Genomic DNA, 20,980 nt, shown 5'->3' with positions numbered 1-20,980 from the left:
AATCATGCCCTGCATGTGCGATGACTACTCTACAAGATTATACAACACAAACGCAAATTATAACATCTATGCAACAACGAATTTTATCACAGTTGCCCCTCCGCCTGAACATTAAACGAACCCCACAACCTAGACTGATCCCATTCCCCATCCGGCGCTGCTGTCCCCGCCATTGAAGAAGCCCAGGTGCCGTTTCCTCCAACTTGTGTATCCTTCCCTTCTCCTACCCCGTCCAGAGTCACAAATTGGTTGAACATATCATCTAGCTCCTTGGCTGATCCCGTCGAGTCAGTGTGGGTGAAGGAGTGAGACGGAAACTGCTGATCAAGTCCGGTAGTTGCTTGTGGCTGAGTCTGCGAGCCCGATTGGGCTTGCTGTGCCTGCATTGTAGGCTGGATTTGCTGAGGTTGAGGTTGATCTCCTGGCTGCTTTGCTTGTTGGCGCTCCAAAGCTTTCAGGATCTTCGCCATCGCAGCGGCATCGAGGGGCTTGGAGAGGTCAATGATATCGGCAGCCGGCTCCTCCACGACAGCGGCAGCAGGAGGCGCAGCACTGCTCGGTCCAAGCCCGGTGGATGACATACCGTGCTGTCCGACTGCAGAGCCAATTGTCAATGAAGGATATCCGGCATGTCCCGACCATTGGGGAATGACACCAGACTGATAACTGTTCGCATCGGTAAACTCGATTTGAGGTTCTCCTTGTATGACATTTGAGCCAAGTGGAGTTATTGGTCTTGAAGCTTGCGCGGATGTTTCGGAGCTGAGTCGCGATGGTCCGGCTTGCGATTCTCCGCCCAAATTGAGGAAGAAATCGGCATAGAATGGCTGATAGCTGGCCTGGTGGTTTGCTGATTCGCTCAGGTGAGTTGGCGCCGTGGGCTGTGGTTGTTGATTGGCGTATTGTGATTGACTGGATAGGGTCTGAGATATGAATTGCTCTAGATCGAAGGATGAGTCGATGATGGGCGAGGTATCCGCCGATGGTTGGAGAGGAGCCTGAGAACTGCTCCAAGTAGTATGAGGATCAATGCCTTGCGAGTTAGAGAGTGCCCATTGCTCCACGAAAGCTAGAATCTCAGGATTGGCATTTTCTAATCCTTGATCTACGAAGGAACCCGGACCTGGGATGGGTGCCTGAAGGGGAGCGTCACCGAAAGGTTGCTGTAAAATGTGGGACTGGGAATCGAGTATGGTTGGCACAGATTGAGTTTGCGCTTGAGATGCTTCGATGGAAAGTAGATGCTCCGCTGGGTTGGATACCTCTGAGTCTTTGGTTCCTACTGGGATACGAGTCGACATTTGAGCTGTAATTGGACTCGCTCGTTTCGTAGCACTGCTTGATCCTGCGGACAGGCTGCCAGTCCTTCTAACGGGAGAAGACTGTCGCGGCAATGCGTTCGATTGCGACGACGCCGATAAATGCTCGTTCGATTTCGCCTGAGGTTTCGGTAGGATGGGCCGAGGGGCGATAGGTTTTGTCGATTTGACGCCGATTGCGGGTGGTTGACCGGTCACAGTAGCACGACGACCATTAGGACCAGGAAGGTATGGGTGCTCAGCTGCGCTGTGCTTGGAAGAAGTTGAGGTTGTGCGACGGAGGTTCGGATTGGGATTGGCTGAAGCAGAAGTAGGCGTAGATCGACCTTTCGGGAGAGGTGATGGTTGTCGCGATGATGATGTAGAGGAAGAAGCCGGTGTTACGTCAGACGAATACAAGGTGGGTGGTTGATGAGAAGGAATTGAGAGGGTCAGGGCTGGCTGTGCTGTCGATGGCGATGGGTCTGCAGCAACTGTTTCCTTCCCAGAACAGCACGAAGACACAGTCGCCTCGGTGGGGTTCTCCTCGTTATCTTCCATTTTGGCATCCTCGTCATCATGCTCGCATGCACATCGCACGCAGCATCCGCAACACTCCTTCTCACAGGTGCACTCTCCAGGTGCGCACTGGCACCGCCCATTGCAGCATTCGAGGGGCTTCAGCTGAACAATTCCCAAGGACTGCGCCGCATCTTCACTGAGCTGAGCAGCTGGAGGGAGGATCCTCGTGTCATACGGATCGAGAGTAGACATCCGCGTCGTTCCAGGTGGAGCCGGAACGTTCTGCGCCGCAAGGGAAATGAGCTGGGCGATCGAGGTAACTCCCGAGGGAATGGGTATTGAATTGGCACAGTCGTGGTGTCCCTTGCATCCCTCACCACACGATCCATCGTGAACGTGACCAGGTGAAAGAACGCCGTTATCGTGCGTGGCGCAACCAGGACAAGGACATTCTTCACCACAGGCACACGCTCCAATGACCACTTCCTCATGCGTAGGGAATGCAAGAGGCATGTCGATGTCCTCGGTCTCCGTGAGTTCAACTTTAACACCACCGTTATCAGTGCCTGTGTCAAAACTTTGAATTCCGGGGAGTTTCGGTAGACCGACAGCGGACCGCGGGATTTCTGATGCTATTGTACCGTCTTGGCTGACAGCTGCGCTGATCAGCCGGCCGATATCGGTGATAGGCTTGATAGTTGGTGGAGGTCGAAGTGATCTCGGTGTCGCCGAACCCGATGACCGAACACTGGAGGAGGTATCCCTACGCCCATGCCGAGAGGTGGATGGTCCGCTGGTAGAGTAGGGAGAATACAATTTCGTTTTGTGAACATGAGGTGAGGTGTGCGCTGGGTGGTGCATGTTATCGGGAGAAAGGTATGGGCTGATGGGCAGTCCTTGGGCATTGGACGATCGCATGGGAGACGCAGTGGTCGAAGGAGAACAACAATCGCCGGGGACGGCAGCGTCCAAATTAGAAGTGCCAGCTCTAGGCCAGTATACATCTGAGAAGAGACTGGCACCACCAAGTCTGGCTCTTGAAGTTGACACTGGAGAGACGTCTTGGTTATCACTTTTCTTGGGATGACAACATCGGCAAGGACCGCCTGCCTGGCATTTGCAGGGGTTTAGCAGCGCCTGGACTGCTCAACAACTTTGCGTCAGCGAAATCACGTGGAGCTGAACAGCAACAGGACACTCACCCTTCCTTTCTGCGACCTGGACTACCCCTTCATCGTCGCCGAGTCCAGCAAGCGCATTAGCAGCTGCAGCCAACTCGTGCACATCCTTCAGACCCCTGGGGAACGTTGCCCGTGATCCCGGCTGACCCTTCTTCGTCTCGACTTCTATTTCGGTCTCATCGACGGCGGAAGCAGCGGAGGATGGTACGGAGACGGAGGTGTCGGGGGCAAGGCTGGATTGGACGGGGTTTGATATAGCGGGATCTCCACAGGCACACTGGAGCAGAGAGACGTACATTAGCTTCACATAAAAGTAACAAGAATGCATCGCGGTGCTCACCTTTGTGTGTACACTCGAGCCAGAAGCCTTCCGTTTGTCTTTACAATGTTGACATTGGGTAGCAGGTCTTCCCTTCTTCTTCACCTCGAACAAGGGTCGGTCGGTATGCGTACATCCTGAAACTCGATGTCCTTTGATGCACTTTTCGCAAGCATACTTCTTCTCATTGATGAACACCATGGCGTTAGGTTGACCGCACGCTCCTCAGGTACGTCTTGAGTTGAATTTGTGTATTGACGCGGGGGGTATGGAGCGATGTGTTGATGATGGGTCGAAGACTATGACAACTTGTCGCCAATCTCCCAAGGGCCTTTCGCACTACCAAACCAGAAGCCGATCGCCGCCGTTGGCCCCGGCACAAACAGAGAGGACACTATTGGTCAAATTCGAATTGTGGGATGTGTATGTTGTCGACCATTATATCTCGAGCTGTCTCCCTGGTGTCGCGTGCAGTTGACTGTGAAGTCTAAATGGTAATGTTGAGAACACTTATTGATTGCAAGCAATGAATGGGATCACGAGTAAAAGTGCGGAACCAAACAGCGGGAACCCCAAATCTGGGATAAATCAACGTAAATCCAAAGGGGTAAATTCCCCCAGCTATCATGTATGTGACTATGTATAGTCCCATATACAGATACATAGACACAGTATATGTATGCATACAACTTCTTTTCGACCACAGTGTAGTCCGCGACTGTGCTCTAGAGTGTGGGCTGTTCCCATTCCAAACCGACTTACACTGTGTGGGAACATTCCAATTCGAACAAATCCGCTGTATGCACGATCTGTGGCGGTGAGCGACAGGCTGTGACGGGATGAAAGATGCGTACTCTGCGGCTTCGCCGGAGATCTTCCCTTTCCGATAGCTTGCATGCTGCTGGCAGGTGGCCTCCTCGGGATAGTCCCAGCTACTCTGTACGGCTACACACCCAGCTGATGTGGGACGAAGCCGATTATTCGCTTTGATATCCCTTTGATTCATTGAGGTATTTGAGATAGGGCATTAAATATTGGTTCGGGTAATATCTATACCGGAGCATTCGGAGCCGATTAGCCGAGTAGTTCACTCTGATTAGAACGAGATGTCAGGCGTATCGCAGCATATCGCATCGTTATCGCAACCATTTGCTCCGACGTTGACAGAGCACCACAACCATCACCACCCCCAAGACGATGTGGTCTGTGTTCAAGAATGCGCTGCTACTGCTCGCCCCTCTGTTACCGTTCAATCCTGACTCACAGACAGCCCATCTTGACAAAAATGCAACATATCGCGGACCCCTCGCCGACGGAGGAGCATGGATCGATGCTTTTCAAAGAGCCAGGGCTATCGTCCGGAATATGACCATCGAAGAGAAGGTAGATCTTCTTATCCGTTTAGGCCAAATTAGAAAGCGCACTGACTCGAGGATCATTCAGGTGAACTTGACTACTGCGGTACTGGGTCCTTGTCAGGCTAATTCAGGAGGAGTTCCGAGACTTGGTATTCCTGGATTATGCTTCAACGATGGTCGTATGTCAGCCTTCTGTCGTATAAGCCACTGATATGGAAGCTGACTGACAACATGAAGCGTAGCTGCTGGTCCACGATATACTGATTTCGTGACTCAATGGCCATCCGCATTCACAGCCGCTGCTTCGTTCGACAGAGATCTCATCGAAGAAAGGGCCGTCAGAATCGGGAAAGAATTCAGAGGCAAGGGGATCAATGTCGAACTAGGACCGGTGCGCCACTCTTCGAGGCTGAAAAGAAAAGTGCTGAACAAGGTGTCTCGTTAATAGGTTACAGGAGGACCTCTAGGCAGATCGTGAGCCTTTTGCAAGTCGCTCATTCCGCTCAAGCTTACTTTGCAAAGACCGTACGCTGGTCGCAACTGGGAAGGTAAGCTGAGTTACAGAATGACTCGGAATTCGCTGACATTCCTGCAATATGTTAGCGTTCACACCGGATCCATACTTGTCATCTACGATGTCTTTCCTCACTGTGCGAGGTATGCAGTCTTCGGGCCTCATTACATGTGCCAAGCACTATATACTGTATGAGCAGGAGCCAATATGCACAGGTCCGCTGGATGGCGAAGGAGGCAGAACGGATTGTATCGATATCTCCAGCGAAGTGGATGGTGAGCCCTCTTCTGCTTTCGACTTGCGGAAACGACTGATGTCGTCACATAGATAAAACGATGAAGGAGCTTTATCTACCGAGTTTTGCGGAAACTATCAGGGCTGGGACCGGTGCGATCATGTGGTGAGTCCAGTCCTCCCAGCATTGCGGTCGACGTTGATCACGGTCCAGCTCGTACAACCGGATAAATGGTACACCTGCTTGTCAGAGCAACGATGCGATGAACAGGCTTCTGAAGGATGAGCTGGGATTTCAAGGATTGTGAGTCGGTGCCTGCCCCAGCTCTGCGACCAAGCTGAAAATTCAACAGTGTCTTGGTGAGTTGCCTGCAAGACTAAGATAGGGGTCCACTGCGATTTGACAATACGGTCAGAGTGACTTTGGTGCCACACACTCTACGGTACCTTCCGCTCTGAATGGGATGGACATGGAGTTGCCCGGAGAATATTTCTGTAAGCTGGACGAAACGGTCATCATCCACGTTCAGCTTACGATGTCAACTTTCAGACGGGCAAAGACTGCTGAAAGCGATGAGGAAAGGGGAAATCCCCCAGTCGAGACTTGACGATATGGTACATCGGTACGTTGGCTGTCTCGTCCTATTTCTAAAGTCACAGTGAAGCTGACGGAATCTATCCAGAATTCTCACCCCTTGGTTTGCGTCGAAACAATACACCGATTACCCGGCCATCAACTATCAGAAATACGATCTGGCAGATAAGAAGGAGATCAACGGTCACGTGTTTCGAAATGAACATGTGAACAACAAGGGAGACAACTACCTATTTGCGCGGAAAGTGGCAGCAGAGTCGACAGTGTGAGTAAACCTGCCGTGTTGATCCCACCAATCTACGGAATCAAGGCTTTCCTGGGAATGATAATTACTTATTGATCGTGACTTTTATTGCTAGACTATTGAAGAACTCGGGCGTTTTGCCACTGAAAAGCATAAGAAGAATAGGCGTCTTCGGCACCGACGCGGATTACCCTCATACCTTGAGTGGATGTGGACCGGATCTTTTCTGCCTCGTCGCCTCAGATAGGCGGTATTGGAATGGGACAGTAACCATTGGAGGAGGTTCAGGTGCCGCGTATGCCGACTATGTGGTAAGTGCAAAATTCATCTGCCCTCGCATCACACATTTCATTGTCGCTGTATAAGACAACTAAGCAATCTCCATATCACTCAGGCCGCACCGCTCGAAGCGATCACTCTACGAGCTCGTCAAAACGGTATCCGAGTCGACCATGTCCTTCACGATGATCCAGCCCATTTCGATGCCATCGGATGGGTAGCATATCAGTCGGAAGTCTGCCTAGTTTTCGTCTCCGTCTTCTTAGTCGAAGGATGGGACAGACAGCACTTACGACTAGACAAAGGTGGCGAGGAACTGATCAAGAGAGTTGAAGGCAGTTGCAGTGGTGAAGTGGTGGTAGTGCTTCATACGGGTGGTCAAGTTTTGATAGAGGATTGGGTGAGTCTATCCTTTGAAGCACCAAGGCGTACGAAGAGATTGATTCGGGATGAGAATAGATCAACTTGCCAAAAATCGGCGCCGTGCTCTTTGCAGGATATCCAGGCGAGTTTGATTGCCGATGAGACTGACATTGAAGCTGAACTTCTGTGTCGACGGTGCGATAGGTCAGGAGACTGGAAATGCTATCGTTGATGTCCTGTGGGGTGATGTCAACCCTTCTGCCAAGGTGCGTTGCTTGCACGGGGCCATGCCACTTTCTTGCTGACCCACCTGTCACAACTTAGCTTCCCTTCACGATGGGCAAATCTGCGACCGACTGGCCAACAGGCAACATCGTCAGGGAAATGGTACGTCTATTGTCAAGTGTATGTTACCGTGCCGTTACTTATGACCTTGTATATCTGGACAGGGTCAGAAGAGTGATCCATATCCCCGTGCTTTCTTTTCGGAAGGACTGGCGATTGACTACAAGTGGTTTGACAAGTGGGATATCGAACCTCGTTATGAATTTGGGTTTGGTTTAAGGTGAGCAGCGGCTAGACGCCTTCATACGACAAGCCTAGCCAATCTCATTGGGCGTGAGCTGACAATCGTTTTTGGATATACAGTTACACGACCTTCGAGATGTCAGGATTCTCAATTGCGGAGAATTATCAACCTGTCTCCGATACTATACAACCTACCAATGAGCGCTACGAGGGTAAGGCGGATCTATATGACGTGCTAGTGAGTGAACTCAACCCGTACACCGATCAGTACAACACGAATAAGCCGTTACTAGAGCCGAACTGAACTGATATGATGCAGTACGTGGCGAGGGTGAACGTCACGAACACAGGTAAAGTCGCCGGTGCAGAGGTGGCCCAATTGGTTAGTGTCTTGGCTTGATGTTTTGGCCCACAGAAAAGGTGACTTGGACTTACCGATCACATTAAAAGTACATGACATTCCCATCGTCCGAGGTAGAACAGCCGCCCAAGCATCTTCGGGGATACAACAAGCCGTATTTAGAGCCAGGGCAGACTCAAACGGTTGATTTCCCACTGGTAAGTGAAGATACGCTATGTGGCTTGAGATACCCTCTTATTGTCAGAAGCTTTATTGTGAGGATCCAAGACAGCTGACAATCGTTCCTTTTGGTAGCGGAAAAAGGATCTGTCTGTCTGGGATGTGGAGAAGCAGCATTGGCGTATCCCGAAAAGGATATTCACCTTCTGCGCAGGCAACAGTTCAAGATCGTTACCGCTCCATCTGGAAACTCAGATAAGGGAGAGTGCTCTTCTCGTCATCTGAGTGAAGGGTAATGAATTCAGGTTGAGCGATGGCTCGGACCAAAGGCATCGTATGACACGTGTGGTTACCTTGTTGGGAATGGATGATTGTGGTGATAGTCGTTGCATTATCATAATGGAAATGTCGTAAATAGTATATGTAGTGATTGTACGTGGATGGGTACAATGCCATCATGCCCAAACCTGATCCGGAGAGACGAGAATATCCTTGCCATTTGATCGAACATACCGTCCCGACTGTGAGAAGCACGATATATCAGCGTCAGTTCTCGACAACGAAGCAGATAGTTAATCGAGAGGAGATTGAAAGTAATCCAACTAACCGTATCTCTAGGCATTGATTTCCGCATATCTACGAGACGAGCAGACCACAACATTAGCCTTATTTAGACTGAGGGAATCGAAAGGATGACATACCAAATCCATCCAACTCGTCTGCTGTAGAACCGACACCCTCCATTCCCTGATAATAACTGCGACAAGCACATCAGCATACCAACGAGCGCAGTACTTGAACAGTTCATGTAGATGGGAATGAGTGGGGGATGGTAAAAACAAAATTAACTTACTCTACGACTCTTCTATACACGCTATATCCCATTTTTTCATACATCTCAATCGCACGATGATTATTACATCGTACGAAAAGGTCGACAAACCATGCGTCGACAGCATCCCGCTTGCCTTCGCCTTCGTTCGAATGGTCGCAGTTCTCTCCGTGTTCATGTTCGTGGTCGTGCCCATGTGAGTGGTCATGATCGTGTCCGTGTCCGTGATCGTGATCATGTCCACAATCCCCATGACCATGATCATGATTGTGCCCATGCCCATGGTCGTGATTGTGCTTCCCAGAGGACCCCGATAACCCTTCCAGCAAATCCATCAATACCCTCGCAAGGCCTAATGATCGATATGAAGGAGATATAGAAAGTGCTGTGAGGTGACCGTGATGTTGTAAATCAGGAGGAGGAGGCTCATGCTTCGATATCACTATGATTAGCGCGAATAACGTCAGCAGTTGATTGAAAACGATATTTGCGTTTGGAGTGGGTGAATGGATAACAGCAATGACAGGGACAGGAAGACTAATGGGATACGAAGGAACAAGAAAGATGTATAGGTAGACGACTCGAGCAGAGCACACCAACTTACTATACGCTTTCAGAGCAGAGTCAAATGCTCCTTCTACGGCAACGCAGAAATCGGGCCATTGGGCAGTATATGAAGCGTAATATCCATTATGATACTATAACCCACATGAACAAAGACTGTCAGCTCGTTCATCCCCTATTGGTCCGGGTCCATTGTGAATCCGCTCTATCGGATACGCCAAGGCTAGCTAACAAGGTAGATTTGCTTAGAACTCACAGTAGCTGTCCAGGCATCCGCGTTGATATTGTTGAAACGAAGTATGTCAACCGGGTCGAAAGGACGTATTATGGACATGGTCGGGACGGCTTCACAGGGTCTTTCGATGATATCTATCCCGGCTGCGTTCAATTCGGTTTGTTCAAGTCGATAGCGACTCGGTGGATCTGCGGTGTATGCGAAGTTGCCCGTTGACGATAGCATTCAATCCAGCATTGTAATTCACAGTGTGAACATTAACTTCCCAGCAGAGATCTCGTCGACATAATTACGTAATGACGATTCGACACGTTCAGTCGCTGCTCGTCGTCGTTCGCGCAGTGTTCACCCATGACTACTTGACGATATCGATAAGCTATTAACAGCTACAGAACACAAATACAAATACAAAGACACCAACCATGTCCTCTTCTACCACTAATCCCATATATACTATCAGTCCGATCGCCTATTCTATACCTATACTGCATGCCGCCGCTCACCCTTCATCATCGGTCATCGGACTCTTCCTCTCCTCTGCCAATTCCCAAACGTTAACATCCACTTCCTCAGCGGGTGTACCGAGCACCTCTACAACATTATTGATTGCCGATGCCGTCCCTCTGATACACAACTACACATCCCTCTCACCGATGACAGAGATAGGATTGGAACTGGCATACGCGTATGCAAAGTCGGAGACGAAGAGAGTGGTCGGAATCTATTTGGCAAAAGGGGACGGGACGGATTGTGACGGACTAGGAAGGATTGGGGAGAGGTTATTGGCCAAGGTCAGGGAAGGGTATGAGAACGCTTTTGCTCTTTTGGTGAGTGTGCCAACGTAGAGATGATGAGCGGAATATCCTCATCGTCAACGTGCCACGACGTGGTGTCATTATGTTGGGTATATGCCCATCGCCTAAATTGATTGGCCTTGTCATACCAACATCCCGAGCACAAGCTAAACACCGAGCGAGCGTGCGAAACACTCGACATGGGTCTGGCTGAATTCCTCAGCACGATCGTAGGGCAGAATGATCAAGTGCTGACCTAACTTCATTCGCCTGCTCGTCCAGATTGATAATGCCAGACTCGCAGCTGGTCAACCAGCATATATCGTATGTCCTCCCATTCATCGCCAACCCAATCCCAAATCCCCTTGACGAACCCCTCGCTGATTCAACTGATACTATTCCACTAGCCCTACATATCTACCTCTTCGACTGGTACATCGACCAGATCCCTCCCCTCTTCATCACCGACATCATTACCACACCCTTTCCATCTCATGTCGGAGGACTTACCAGCCGAGCTGATACGGGTCATAAGAGAGACGAAAGTCTATAGAGAACTGAGAGATTTCGATGATCATTTGGAAGACTCGTAAGTCCCCTTTCTATCTGCGTAGCAGAAAGAAACAGCCTGCTCACGTCTCATCGGTGGGGGGACAGATCACACGATTGGTTAAGCAACAAGAGTGCTAAAGCGAGTCTGAGAGCTCAATTTCCTCAATGATCATAAAAACCGAACTCTAATGCAAAATCCAGATCAATGGGACAAACGCATGATTGTACATTTGTGTATAATGCATGAAATGATAGACTATGTGCCTTTGCAAGACACTAACGCAGAGGGCGATGCGATGATACTGCCCGCCCACGCTGTAACCCTTTTACCGCACCGGTCCATCACAGACTACCCCATACATCCGATGCGCAAGACTGAAAACTCAAGTGCTGAATCGAAAGCTCACTTCCCTTCTCCATTGACTTTCCAATCTCTTCCCTGATTGACAGAGTTGGAGCTTGGCATTCTCAATACGATCTTGGGCATATTCGCACTCGCCGGAGTAAGAGCGGATTGATCCTCCTTGTCAACATTCTTCATAGTTGCAGTCGAAGGTGTAGGGAGTGGTGGAGGCGGTGTGGAAAGTTTTGTCGTCGTAGTCAACTACTCGGACATCCCATTAGCTGCCTTATCACATCGCAAGGGCGGTGAGACGAGGACGACCAACTCACCTCTGTCTGAGGTGTATGACTTGTCCTTCGAGCTGTTCCGTTCGTAACTCCATTGCGAAGAGCATCACCGCTCCTCCCTCGTCTGGGACTGTTCTCAGCACCATTGACATTGAGGCTGATAGCCGGAGCAGGAGTAGCGGCTGGAACTGGGGCAGAAGGAGGAGGTCTTGAGAGCGCCAATACGAGGTTTGCAGCATCTAGCTCGTCTTGGGAAGGTGGAGCGTCTTCGGCGCTGGCGGGGGAAGGAAGGTCGGGTTTGATCGTACTATCATTGGCGGTCGCTCACGTCAGCAGGCAGTCATACACAGGTATGGTATCATTCATTACTGCGACCTCCGGTCTCTCCTCTTATATCATTCGATCGGTGAAGAGATAAAGGTCACCACGACTTACCGCATCGACTTGATCTTGTCCCAGAAATCAAGCTTGATAACTTTCTCCGGAACTCTAAACTTTTTTCTATTGATCACTAAATCCTCGTACTCCAGCGGTGGGAATCTCGGCTCTTCTGGTTCTGGCACGATCTGGATATTGCCATTGTTCCTTTGACCGGAAGATTCGATATCGACGTATTCCAGGTTATTGCGGAGAGTTCGACGGCGAGGCTGAGTATTATTACGAAACAAAACGTTCATAAGCGGGAAGGACCTTTTACATCTGGAAAAGGTTCAATACTCACCATGACTTGCTCGACGTGGTTCGGACACATCCATTTTCTACCTGAATTCGGCATACTGCTCAAAGGCGGTGTCAAGCAATCAAGATGCCAGCTCAGATTACAATAATCGCACGAGACGATTTGTCGCCAAGTAGATTCCGGATCCGTCGTCAAGGAGTGTAGAGGGAGAGAAGAGCCGGCACAGACGTAGCAGGATATTTGCTTTTGCTTGCCGTCACGAACTCGGAATGGATCACGTTCTTCTTGGAATCCTTTTCGACTGTCAAATACAGACCCACAATGATCAAAGTGAGCCACGATGGAAAGCGGTTTTGGTCATGGCAAAGGAGGTAGATGAAGGGGAAGTGGAAGATGAAACATATCGTCAGCCAGTCAATCGTGATGGAGGTCAATATCGATGATACGCACTCATACTTCGTCCTGGCTTCTTCTGCATCCACATATTCTCCTCTCTGAGCAGTGGCCACGCCCGCAAAGTACGTTCTCAGTTCTTGTGGTAGTCGGAACTGAGATGGGTTCTCCTCGTCCACTTTCTTGATGAGTGCTTTGAATGCGCTGGGAAGGGGTTTGAGATCCTTCTCTTTCGCAGGGGTAGATGGGGAAGCTTCCTTGTTCTGCAGTGGGAAACCGAGGGTTAGTAACGCTGATCCGAGTGGATGTATGAAGAAGTCCGATATGCCACTCGTACACCCTTGGCATACGAAGAAAGTTGGGGATATGGAGCACGCAACCGCACACACCTTTGCTGCACGACACTTTTTGCAATACCAAATCTCCTCATCTGGGAGCTCATCGATCCGTAACGGCGGTTCAAGACACATGAAGTGGAAAGACCTGGGACATCCGTCGCAGCATAAGAATCTGCCGATACCTCGACAAGCCGAACAGAAGTCCTGATTTGGCTAGAGTAGGGAGATTGTCATCGTTCGAGGAGAGAAGGATGAGCAGTGATAAGAAGAACAGAGATAACATCAGCATTAGACCAGAGAGTTGTATGACGATAGAGTGCATGGATTGAGAATGGGGACCTCATAGGTATGGATTGGATTTGTAACGTACCACTTCGACTTCCGCCTTTGCTTTCCCCTTCTTCTTGCTTGATCCCGAAGCAGCAACAGCCGCCACCACATTGTTCTGAGCTGTCGCTCTTGAACTTCCCCCGACCCTCACATCCTTTCCTGACGCACTGACGCCGGTCCTTTCTCCACCATCTCGTTTTTGCACACCCCGGGATCTCAACCTGGATTCGAAGCCTGCTGCAGCTTCCCTTCTCAGTGCGTTCGGATCAGCGATAGGGGCGTTTGAATCGATCTCCACATCCGAGCCTGGCACGGGAGTAGGGGTCCCTATAGCACTCCGAAGGGCTTCAGGAAGATTACCTGTCGGAGGGGGGAGGGCGAAGATGGATAGGGGACCAGCAGATTGTGAAGTGGCACGGCTGGCTTGGGATATGGAGGGACCAGGAGAAGACCGACGACCCCGTGTAGGGCGAGTCGGGTTCAAGCGTGTACTGCGAGTGAGCATAGGTGTGATTAGTTTATCCCATGCATGTGTGGCAGAAGCATGACGGAGATGAAGATGTTCAAGATAGGTGATGTGATGGCTAGATTGCGGAGATGGCTAGTGATGCGGGTGCCACACTCACGTTGACATGCGTTTCTTCTTCTTCGATCCTGAATTGGCACTCGTGCTCCTCCCACCCCCACTGACATCCGGTGTACTCGCTCTACTCGTCTCTCCAGTCGTTACGGGAGGTCTTCTGAATACCAGACTGATCCCCTTTGAAGCATTGGCGGTAGGCGGCGGTGTCTCGACCGCTTTGGAAGAAGTGTCATCTCCATCATCCTCCTGTCCATCCCCACCTGACATGTCCACATCTCCATCTCCATCTGGATCCGGTTTGACCGCCACTGCCGACTGAGGTGTAGACACGCTCACACTCTGGTCCACCTTGTCTTGACCTCCTGCATCCTTCTTCTTCCAGAACCCTTCTCTTGTGCGCTTCTGACGTTCGGCGGACAATGTGGATTGACGTGTGGTCCGAGATGGACCAGCCACGGCGGAAGGAGGTGGTGTGTTCTGACGGAAGGGAGCAATGTGAGATGTAGGTGGCAGTGTATCGTCGTCGTCCTTGTTGGCTCGGTCGACCAGTGGGGAGGTCGGTGTATCTATATCCATGTGAGTGGTTGGAGGAGAAGGTAGTGCGAGGGATGGCGGAGTGGGAGATTCACTCGAAACTGGATCACCTAGGACGACCGGTTTCTCAGAGTCGAGGTGAACGAGTGTGGCTGTGGCGTTGATATTGGATCCGTCACCACGTTGATTCGAGGTGATACTGGCTAAGTTTGTGACCATGCGTACGTGGGTATGAGCGAGCAGCCAGGTCTATGTGTCTCTTTGGGTATGTTTTGGATGTACCCTATCAAGTGGTTGTCGCCGAATGTATATGTTAGAGTTCAGAAACAAGAGGGAGAGATGTAAAATACGGAAGATGTAGCAGTCTGCGAATGAGGCGGATGCGACAACATACAACAGCAGATCGGAAAGTGCCACATTCCAACTTGATGACCTTTCGGCGTCTCCCTCTTTCGCCGCGAGTTGGCACTTGCTTGGACCTCTTTGCTTTACTTTGAGTGCTGTGTTCAGTCAAAGGGGATGGTGTACAGAGATGTCTCAGCGGGAAGGGTGGCGCTATGATGTCTGGTTTACAGCAGGGGGCTTGACATTGCTGTGTATTCATACAGTGCTACATCTACAGAACAGGACGTGGTCATTGCTCGCGGTGGTCCCAGGTATCCTTTCAAGGGTGTAGATGTCTTCTTGCCAGCGCAATTTGACGTATCCCTTCCTGACATCAAGACAACGCATGCATACTATATGCGAGCGTGAAGAACCCTTGATGATATGATTTATACATTGCTCTCAATCTAGTCAATATGTATGCCCCTCTTCGACCCATCTCCCCACGCAAATAAAAAGGAGGCGGGAGATACGTGAGCTACGGGAGTCTTAAACCCTTTCCTTCTCCCTCTTCAATCCCACAATATTCACACGAAGAATCGTCAAGACGAAAGAACGAGTCGATCCTATTATCGAGTATGGGGAGGTGTGAGGGGAAGGGAGAAGAAGGACATGTACAACTTGGTAGTTTTGAGTGAGTGGACGTGGATGCACGGTGAGCTGACCGTTGGTCGTTGTACAGACGGAATTTAGGAGTTTGGAGATAGATGAACGAGTGTGGCACTCTGAATTAGAAGACCTCGCGTGGGATCGCCTTGGTGACGCTTACAACTAAATCTACAGTTAGTATGCTTCCTAGCCTTCCCTTCACTCACATCAGATTCCAGTAGAGATTAACTATTTGCACACTTGTCAAAGCCATGATGCATCGTGTGATCGATCAGGTGACCAACCTATTGCACATCTTGACTCACTCTAAGCTCAATGCATCATCGATGACGCCCGTTAGCTTGGCAGCAACAGCTCTAATAACATAATTTACCTTTTACCAACTCTACGGGAATCAGGGAGATCAGGGTCGGAACGGGCCGGGACCTTGAATCATGTCGTTGTTAGGCGTGCGTACGTGTGCTCGGAGATGGTGATGGCGACATTTGGAGCAATCATGTTGATGATGTGCAATCGTCCGTCACTTATCAAACCCACATCTCATTTCCCTTAACCCTCGTCGCTGCAGCGTGGGTATACATTTCCAACATGGGGTTGATGGGAAACAATATATAGGACCGGACATGCATGCGTTTTTTTCCTTCTACAGCTTTCTTTCTATCAACACTGAACTGATATCGATTTACTCACATTAAAAGAGCAAAATGGCACCTATTGCTACATCTACCACCTCTCTCGCAGACGGGATTGAGAACCTCAAGATTGGGACGTTGAAATTGAATGGCAACGCTCATCACGCGGCCGAGAAAAAAACAGTCACCGCCAACAACGGGGTTAACGCCAATGGTGGCGAAGCAAAGGAAAAAGTCGTCTTTGTCGACCCATACAATTATGTCGTGAGTACGCTTCACAGGTGCATGTGAGGAATAGCGACTAACACGACTGCTCTGCATGGATAGGGAGAGACATTCGGTTCTGGTCCAGGAGCAGATTACCCATTTGCAGAATACCTTCGTACGTTCTGTTTCGTCACCTTCCCCCCGGGGTATATACCTCGCTTCGATGCAAAAGCACATCATCTCGCTTAGATAAATAGACATAAGACTAATCTTGCTTTACCCCACAAAATAGCTCACAACCCCCCTCGAGACAAATCAGATCCTCCTCTCCCCTTGTTCGATATCAAGGACAGAGGACATTATGCCGCTCCCAATGCTGCTCGATTGAGAAAATTTGTTGAGGACCGGGGTGGGAAAGTTAGGGATCTGTTAATTGCCGTTGGGAGTGTGATTGAGGGAGATGTCAAGCTTCAGGATTTGGGACAAGATGAGAGAGATGATCTGTAAGTGGGCTTGGGCGTTTTTGCGACAGCTGAGGACCGAGCGCTGATTTCTCGTTCTCCATTAGTGCTCTACTGGTCGCTCAACGAGGTGTTGTCTGTGAGTAGCTGGTGTTTCTGCCCCTTCAGCACGGATCGATAGCTGATAGTTTGTATCAGTCTTCCGAAACCAACACGACCTTACTATCGAACAACAACGAGAGCTCGGTCAACACTTTGGTCCCCTTCACACTCACCCCACCTACGCTACTCCCCGACGAGGAGATCTCGATGATGTTGTCGGTGAGTGACTATTGCTATCCAGCAGCGATGATTGTCGGAGGCTTACATTCGTTACTTAGTCGTCTACACCGACCGAAACTCCAGACCAGACCCTTACGCTTTCTCCCGAGCTGAGCTCTTCCACTCCGATGTCACGTACGAGGTCCAACCGCCTAGCACTACTATCTTGAGACTTCTTACTACACCTGAAGTGGGTAATGACACTCTCTGGAGCTCTGGGTGAGTTTAGCTTCCTGTTAAGACTGCTTGTCAGACTCGTTCTTTGAAGCGTGGGACTGACGCTTGCAAATCACGCAGCTACGCGGTCTACTCTTCCCTTTCCAAACCTTTCCAGACCTACCTCGAATCCCTCTCCGCCATTCACTCAGGTTACGACCAAGCCTCATCCCGAACTACAATCGCCAAAATCCCCCGTCGAGAACCCATCGAGACTGTCCATCCTGTCGTTCGAGTTCACCCCGTTACGGGTCTCAAAGCGGTGTTCGTCAACCCCGGTTTCGTCTCGCGATTGGTCGGCGTGCCCAAGGCTGAGAGTGATATGGTTTTGGGCTTCTTGAAGGACTGTTTCGCCCAACAGACCGATGCTACTGTTCGATGGAGGTGAGTCGGTATGGGTACTTAGACTCATGACCTTAGAGAGAATGCTGATGTTTGTGGGTTATAGCTGGCAAGCTGGTGATGTCGCCATTTGGGACAACAGAATCGTCAACCACTCTGCTACTTTCGACTCTTACGTGAGTAGTCGTCCTTTAATCGCTCTTACAAGCTCGCTCAATCGACGCTCAAACCCCTGGCTTGGTCGCTGACTTGGTATTCTCTTATTTAGCCATCCCTTCGTCACGGTCTCCGAGTCACACCTCACGGTGAGAAACCTCTATCCGTTGAAGAGTACGAAGAAGCCTACGGACAACCGAGCAAAGACTGGTTGGAAGAGCGATACAAGGCTCTAGGTCTCGCACCTCCCGCTCGAGATGATGGCAAGACCAAGAAGAAGGCTTTTAGGGATTGATCAATGCTTTACTTTGCTTTGCTTCGGAAGGGTCAGAAGGGGATTGAGTTGTAAATACGATTTGAGACGAACGTTGTTGACGACTAGGGCATTAAAAGTAAAAAGGTCTGATTGTATAGACCAGGACCATGGCTGTGAATATCATTGTATATATCCCCCTTTCGCATATACGTACAGTACACGTTGTGCTTTAATCATGAATTGTTTATACATATAACCCAGATGTTCCGACATGCTTGTGAGCAGGCAAACTGGCGTCTTTATTTGTGCTGCTTAGACAGGAGATCCCTTCCACCCTTTTCCGTTGGAATGGTGCTTCGCTCGTGGCCCCGCGTCGAGTTGGATTGGAGCGTGGAGGTGGTCCAGGAATAAGTGGTGACCTTGTTTCTTGCTCCAGTGTTCAGTCAAAACGCCAACAACAAAACCATCAGCGATATCATCATACAGGCATATAGCCGTTTAATCTACAGGAACATTGACTACAAACTCGGTCGACGAGTGTGATCCAGTAACCAAAAAGGACTAAATCTGAACTTCGACACAGCGCGCAAAACCACCACCCATGACACTCTCATCCTTCTTCTCTCCTACACCGCATCACGATCCGGTGACCTATCTCTCCACGCCCAAATTCAATCGTCGGCTAGCAAGATGTCCTCGGACCAACTTGCCCGTGACGTATAGTGATATAGGGGATGAAGATGGAGTACCGTTAGTGTATGTCTTGCCGAGTGGTTGTTCGAGATGGATCGCAGCGCCGATGGGTGAGCATGACCTCTCTCACTGGATCTCTGTCACACTTTTGGGATAGGGGTGGTCACTATTGCGAAGCTTACTCTTTGCTTGGTGTGCGCTAGACCCTCTCGCTAGGTCGTATGGCATTCGATTGATCGTCGTTGATCGACCAGGATGTGGAGGGACAGGCGAAGTGCCCCTCGACGAGAGAATAGAACGTAGTTGTGGTGAGTCCGAGTCAAACTGCTCCTTCCTTGTCACCTAAACGAGATGTTCAGCCTGCTCGTCAATCATAGTAGAGATGAGATTAATCGTTTGTCTGCCCATCACAGAGATGATCGTATCGGTACTCGAACATCTTCAAGTAAAACCGGCTCATATTTTGGCTACTTCAGCCGGTATCTAGTGAGAATCAAACCCCTTCCTGCTACTATCACTATCCCTTATCGGGCTACTGAAGAGTCGCTGACATGGCTTTACTATGCGTCTGTTCAGCTACGCCCTCCATCTGCTCACTTACCATCCATCAGCATTCCAGACCTCTCTTAACCCGCCTCCGCGACTATATCTCATCTCGCCGTGGTCTCCGCTCTTACCTCCTGATCATGAAGATTATTGGTCATTCAAATGGGGCTGGATCCCGACGCCATTGATTGCAACGCAGCATATTACGGTGAGTGGAGGCCGCCAGTCGAATAGAGAGCGCATAGGGTGCTGGTGGACAATGCCATCCCGAGTATAACCTGCTTGCCAAGGATTGATCTATGGCTATCTGTGATTGTCACATATGGGTCACTTACTGGTACAATGGACAATAGTCGGAGCATCCAATTGAATACAGCTGACTTCGGCATCGTCACGCAGACACCACATCTTATCAAAGCTGCTCAAGGTGCTCAAAAAGCTCTCGATACCAGTCTCAAAGTCTACGAAACGGGTCGCACTTACGCTCTCAAATGGTTCAAGTCACTCACTGAAGATCCTCCAACGCCTGTATCTTCATCTACCACTTCCACACCTGTGGGTTCGATAACGCCGATTGAGAAGAGCGACACTGTCGCGGTCGATGGTGGCGGCGGTAGTGGACTGGGAGATGGCGCAGCGAGTGTGTTGCGCGACATGCAGGGTGGCACGACGTTAGGCGAGGGGACGGATGTGCCAGTCCCAACTACACAAACGGAAGAAGGAGGTGAGGGCGAGAACAGTGGAAGAAGAACGAAATATTGGGGCAAATTCCCATGTTGTGTAGCTTGCGTGAGGGTTTCTTCTCTCTCAGCAATATGAGGTCCTTACTGTGCTGAGTTGGGTTTGACATAGACGACATCGGAATTCATGACGGCGGAGAATGGACAAGGTATCGGCCAAGGTATGTGTCTCCGGTCAAAACCCAACATCTCACAACCTGCGTCGTACCCCCTCATGTTTCCATCCTGTACTCCGATGTGACCACGAAAGACCTATCAATGATGCTGACGTTTTTGACACGTAGAACACCTCATTTGTCTGAATAGAGGACCGAACGATACCGGTGCGAAATGGTTAGAAATCGCCACTTCAGACTTAGCAGCGACGATAGACTTTGCTCAGCTGGGCGAGTCGTCGTCGAGTTCAGTCTCAAAGTCGTTGAGAGAGGGTCAGCAGCCTCCAAAGGATGGAAATGAGGTGGAGGCGGAGAAGAAGACGGTTCCGAATCCTCTGATAGTTGACGTCTGGTGGGGATGGGAGGACGATATGGTACCAAGAAAAGGACAATGTGAGTCATACCAGCTAGCCATCGTTATGCCGAAGAGCGTGTGACTTGACAGGAGCTGATTTGCGCGTCGTAGTGTGGTTCAATAATGTGGTTGGAGCATATCCGGGATTGATGAATCTGAGAATACACGATGTACCAGATGGTGATCATACAGATTTGTAAGTCTGCCTCTTCCATTGCAGATCGTTGTTGTACCAGATCTATACTATAATTAAAAAGGACCTACATAAGCGAAGTATGGACTGCGGCTGATATCATTTTGCTGCAGATTGGCAAGAGTAGAAGGAATACACGAGGTCATGGGGATGGTGCAGTCGCAGGGTGATACGACGTTTGCTTCACCATAAGTGAAGACAAGGCGGCGAAACGATCAGTCAAGCACGCGAGGTCAAGTAATGGAAGCCTGGTTGGAACCTCAGATCATCTGGCTCATCACGGCGAGGCGGACAG

At 50.0% G+C, this 20,980-nt stretch overlaps 7 protein-coding genes across 7 annotated transcripts; 4 read left to right on the top strand and 3 right to left on the bottom strand.

Annotated features, from left to right (window-relative positions):
* Positions 1-86: 86 nt before the first annotated feature.
* On the bottom strand, positions 87-3,521 carry CI109_103626 (uncharacterized protein; the record flags this gene model as incomplete). The annotated part of the gene is made up of 3 exons (XM_032001875.1): positions 87-2,962; positions 3,023-3,278; positions 3,342-3,521. 3 exons carry the CDS (start codon positions 3,519-3,521, stop codon positions 87-89), a joined length of 3,312 nt encoding a protein of 1,103 aa, XP_031864038.1.
* A 996-nt stretch (positions 3,522-4,517) lies between these two features.
* Positions 4,518-8,240, top strand: CI109_103625 (uncharacterized protein; the record flags this gene model as incomplete). Its single annotated transcript, XM_065967341.1, has 22 exons — positions 4,518-4,703; positions 4,764-4,857; positions 4,921-5,069; positions 5,127-5,152; positions 5,201-5,226; positions 5,282-5,467; positions 5,520-5,592; positions 5,641-5,730; positions 5,780-5,786; positions 5,843-5,921; positions 5,977-6,049; positions 6,110-6,286; positions 6,381-6,576; positions 6,660-6,944; positions 7,004-7,049; positions 7,112-7,173; positions 7,232-7,294; positions 7,357-7,472; positions 7,556-7,673; positions 7,755-7,817; positions 7,886-7,993; positions 8,091-8,240. The coding sequence occupies 22 exons, from the start codon at positions 4,518-4,520 to the stop codon at positions 8,238-8,240; spliced, it is 2,373 nt and encodes a 790-aa protein (XP_065823413.1).
* A 170-nt stretch (positions 8,241-8,410) lies between these two features.
* Positions 8,411-9,685, bottom strand: CI109_103624 (uncharacterized protein; the record flags this gene model as incomplete). Its single annotated transcript, XM_032001877.1, has 6 exons — positions 8,411-8,476; positions 8,563-8,591; positions 8,657-8,712; positions 8,809-9,229; positions 9,392-9,485; positions 9,608-9,685. 6 exons carry the CDS (start codon positions 9,683-9,685, stop codon positions 8,411-8,413), a joined length of 744 nt encoding a protein of 247 aa, XP_031864040.1.
* Positions 9,686-10,008: 323 nt separating this feature from the next.
* Positions 10,009-11,101, top strand: CI109_103623 (uncharacterized protein; the record flags this gene model as incomplete). Its single annotated transcript, XM_032001878.1, has 4 exons — positions 10,009-10,413; positions 10,663-10,704; positions 10,788-10,969; positions 11,038-11,101. The coding sequence occupies 4 exons, from the start codon at positions 10,009-10,011 to the stop codon at positions 11,099-11,101; spliced, it is 693 nt and encodes a 230-aa protein (XP_031864041.1).
* Positions 11,102-11,335: 234 nt separating this feature from the next.
* On the bottom strand, positions 11,336-14,638 carry CI109_103622 (uncharacterized protein; the record flags this gene model as incomplete). The annotated part of the gene is made up of 8 exons (XM_065967340.1): positions 11,336-11,536; positions 11,605-11,869; positions 11,998-12,209; positions 12,284-12,542; positions 12,692-12,897; positions 13,024-13,185; positions 13,343-13,793; positions 13,929-14,638. 8 exons carry the CDS (start codon positions 14,636-14,638, stop codon positions 11,336-11,338), a joined length of 2,466 nt encoding a protein of 821 aa, XP_065823412.1.
* A 1,478-nt stretch (positions 14,639-16,116) lies between these two features.
* CI109_103621 (uncharacterized protein) lies at positions 16,117-18,042 on the top strand (the record flags this gene model as incomplete). The annotated part of the gene is made up of 9 exons (XM_032001880.1): positions 16,117-16,308; positions 16,372-16,426; positions 16,544-16,754; positions 16,820-16,851; positions 16,911-17,033; positions 17,093-17,252; positions 17,331-17,633; positions 17,698-17,767; positions 17,860-18,042. The coding sequence occupies 9 exons, from the start codon at positions 16,117-16,119 to the stop codon at positions 18,040-18,042; spliced, it is 1,329 nt and encodes a 442-aa protein (XP_031864043.1).
* Positions 18,043-18,274: 232 nt separating this feature from the next.
* CI109_103620 (uncharacterized protein) lies at positions 18,275-20,877 on the top strand (the record flags this gene model as incomplete). Its single annotated transcript, XM_032001881.2, has 10 exons — positions 18,275-18,280; positions 18,587-18,806; positions 18,900-19,004; positions 19,110-19,182; positions 19,273-19,450; positions 19,642-20,031; positions 20,095-20,143; positions 20,267-20,530; positions 20,604-20,688; positions 20,799-20,877. 10 exons carry the CDS (start codon positions 18,275-18,277, stop codon positions 20,875-20,877), a joined length of 1,449 nt encoding a protein of 482 aa, XP_031864044.2.
* Positions 20,878-20,980: the final 103 nt, after the last annotated feature.

Source organism: Kwoniella shandongensis, chromosome 6 (genome assembly GCF_008629635.2).
Source record: "Kwoniella shandongensis chromosome 6, complete sequence".
Taxonomy (NCBI): domain Eukaryota; kingdom Fungi; phylum Basidiomycota; class Tremellomycetes; order Tremellales; family Cryptococcaceae; genus Kwoniella; species Kwoniella shandongensis.
Note: the sequence above shows the minus strand (reverse complement) of the source record. Positions and strands in the feature narration are given on the sequence as shown.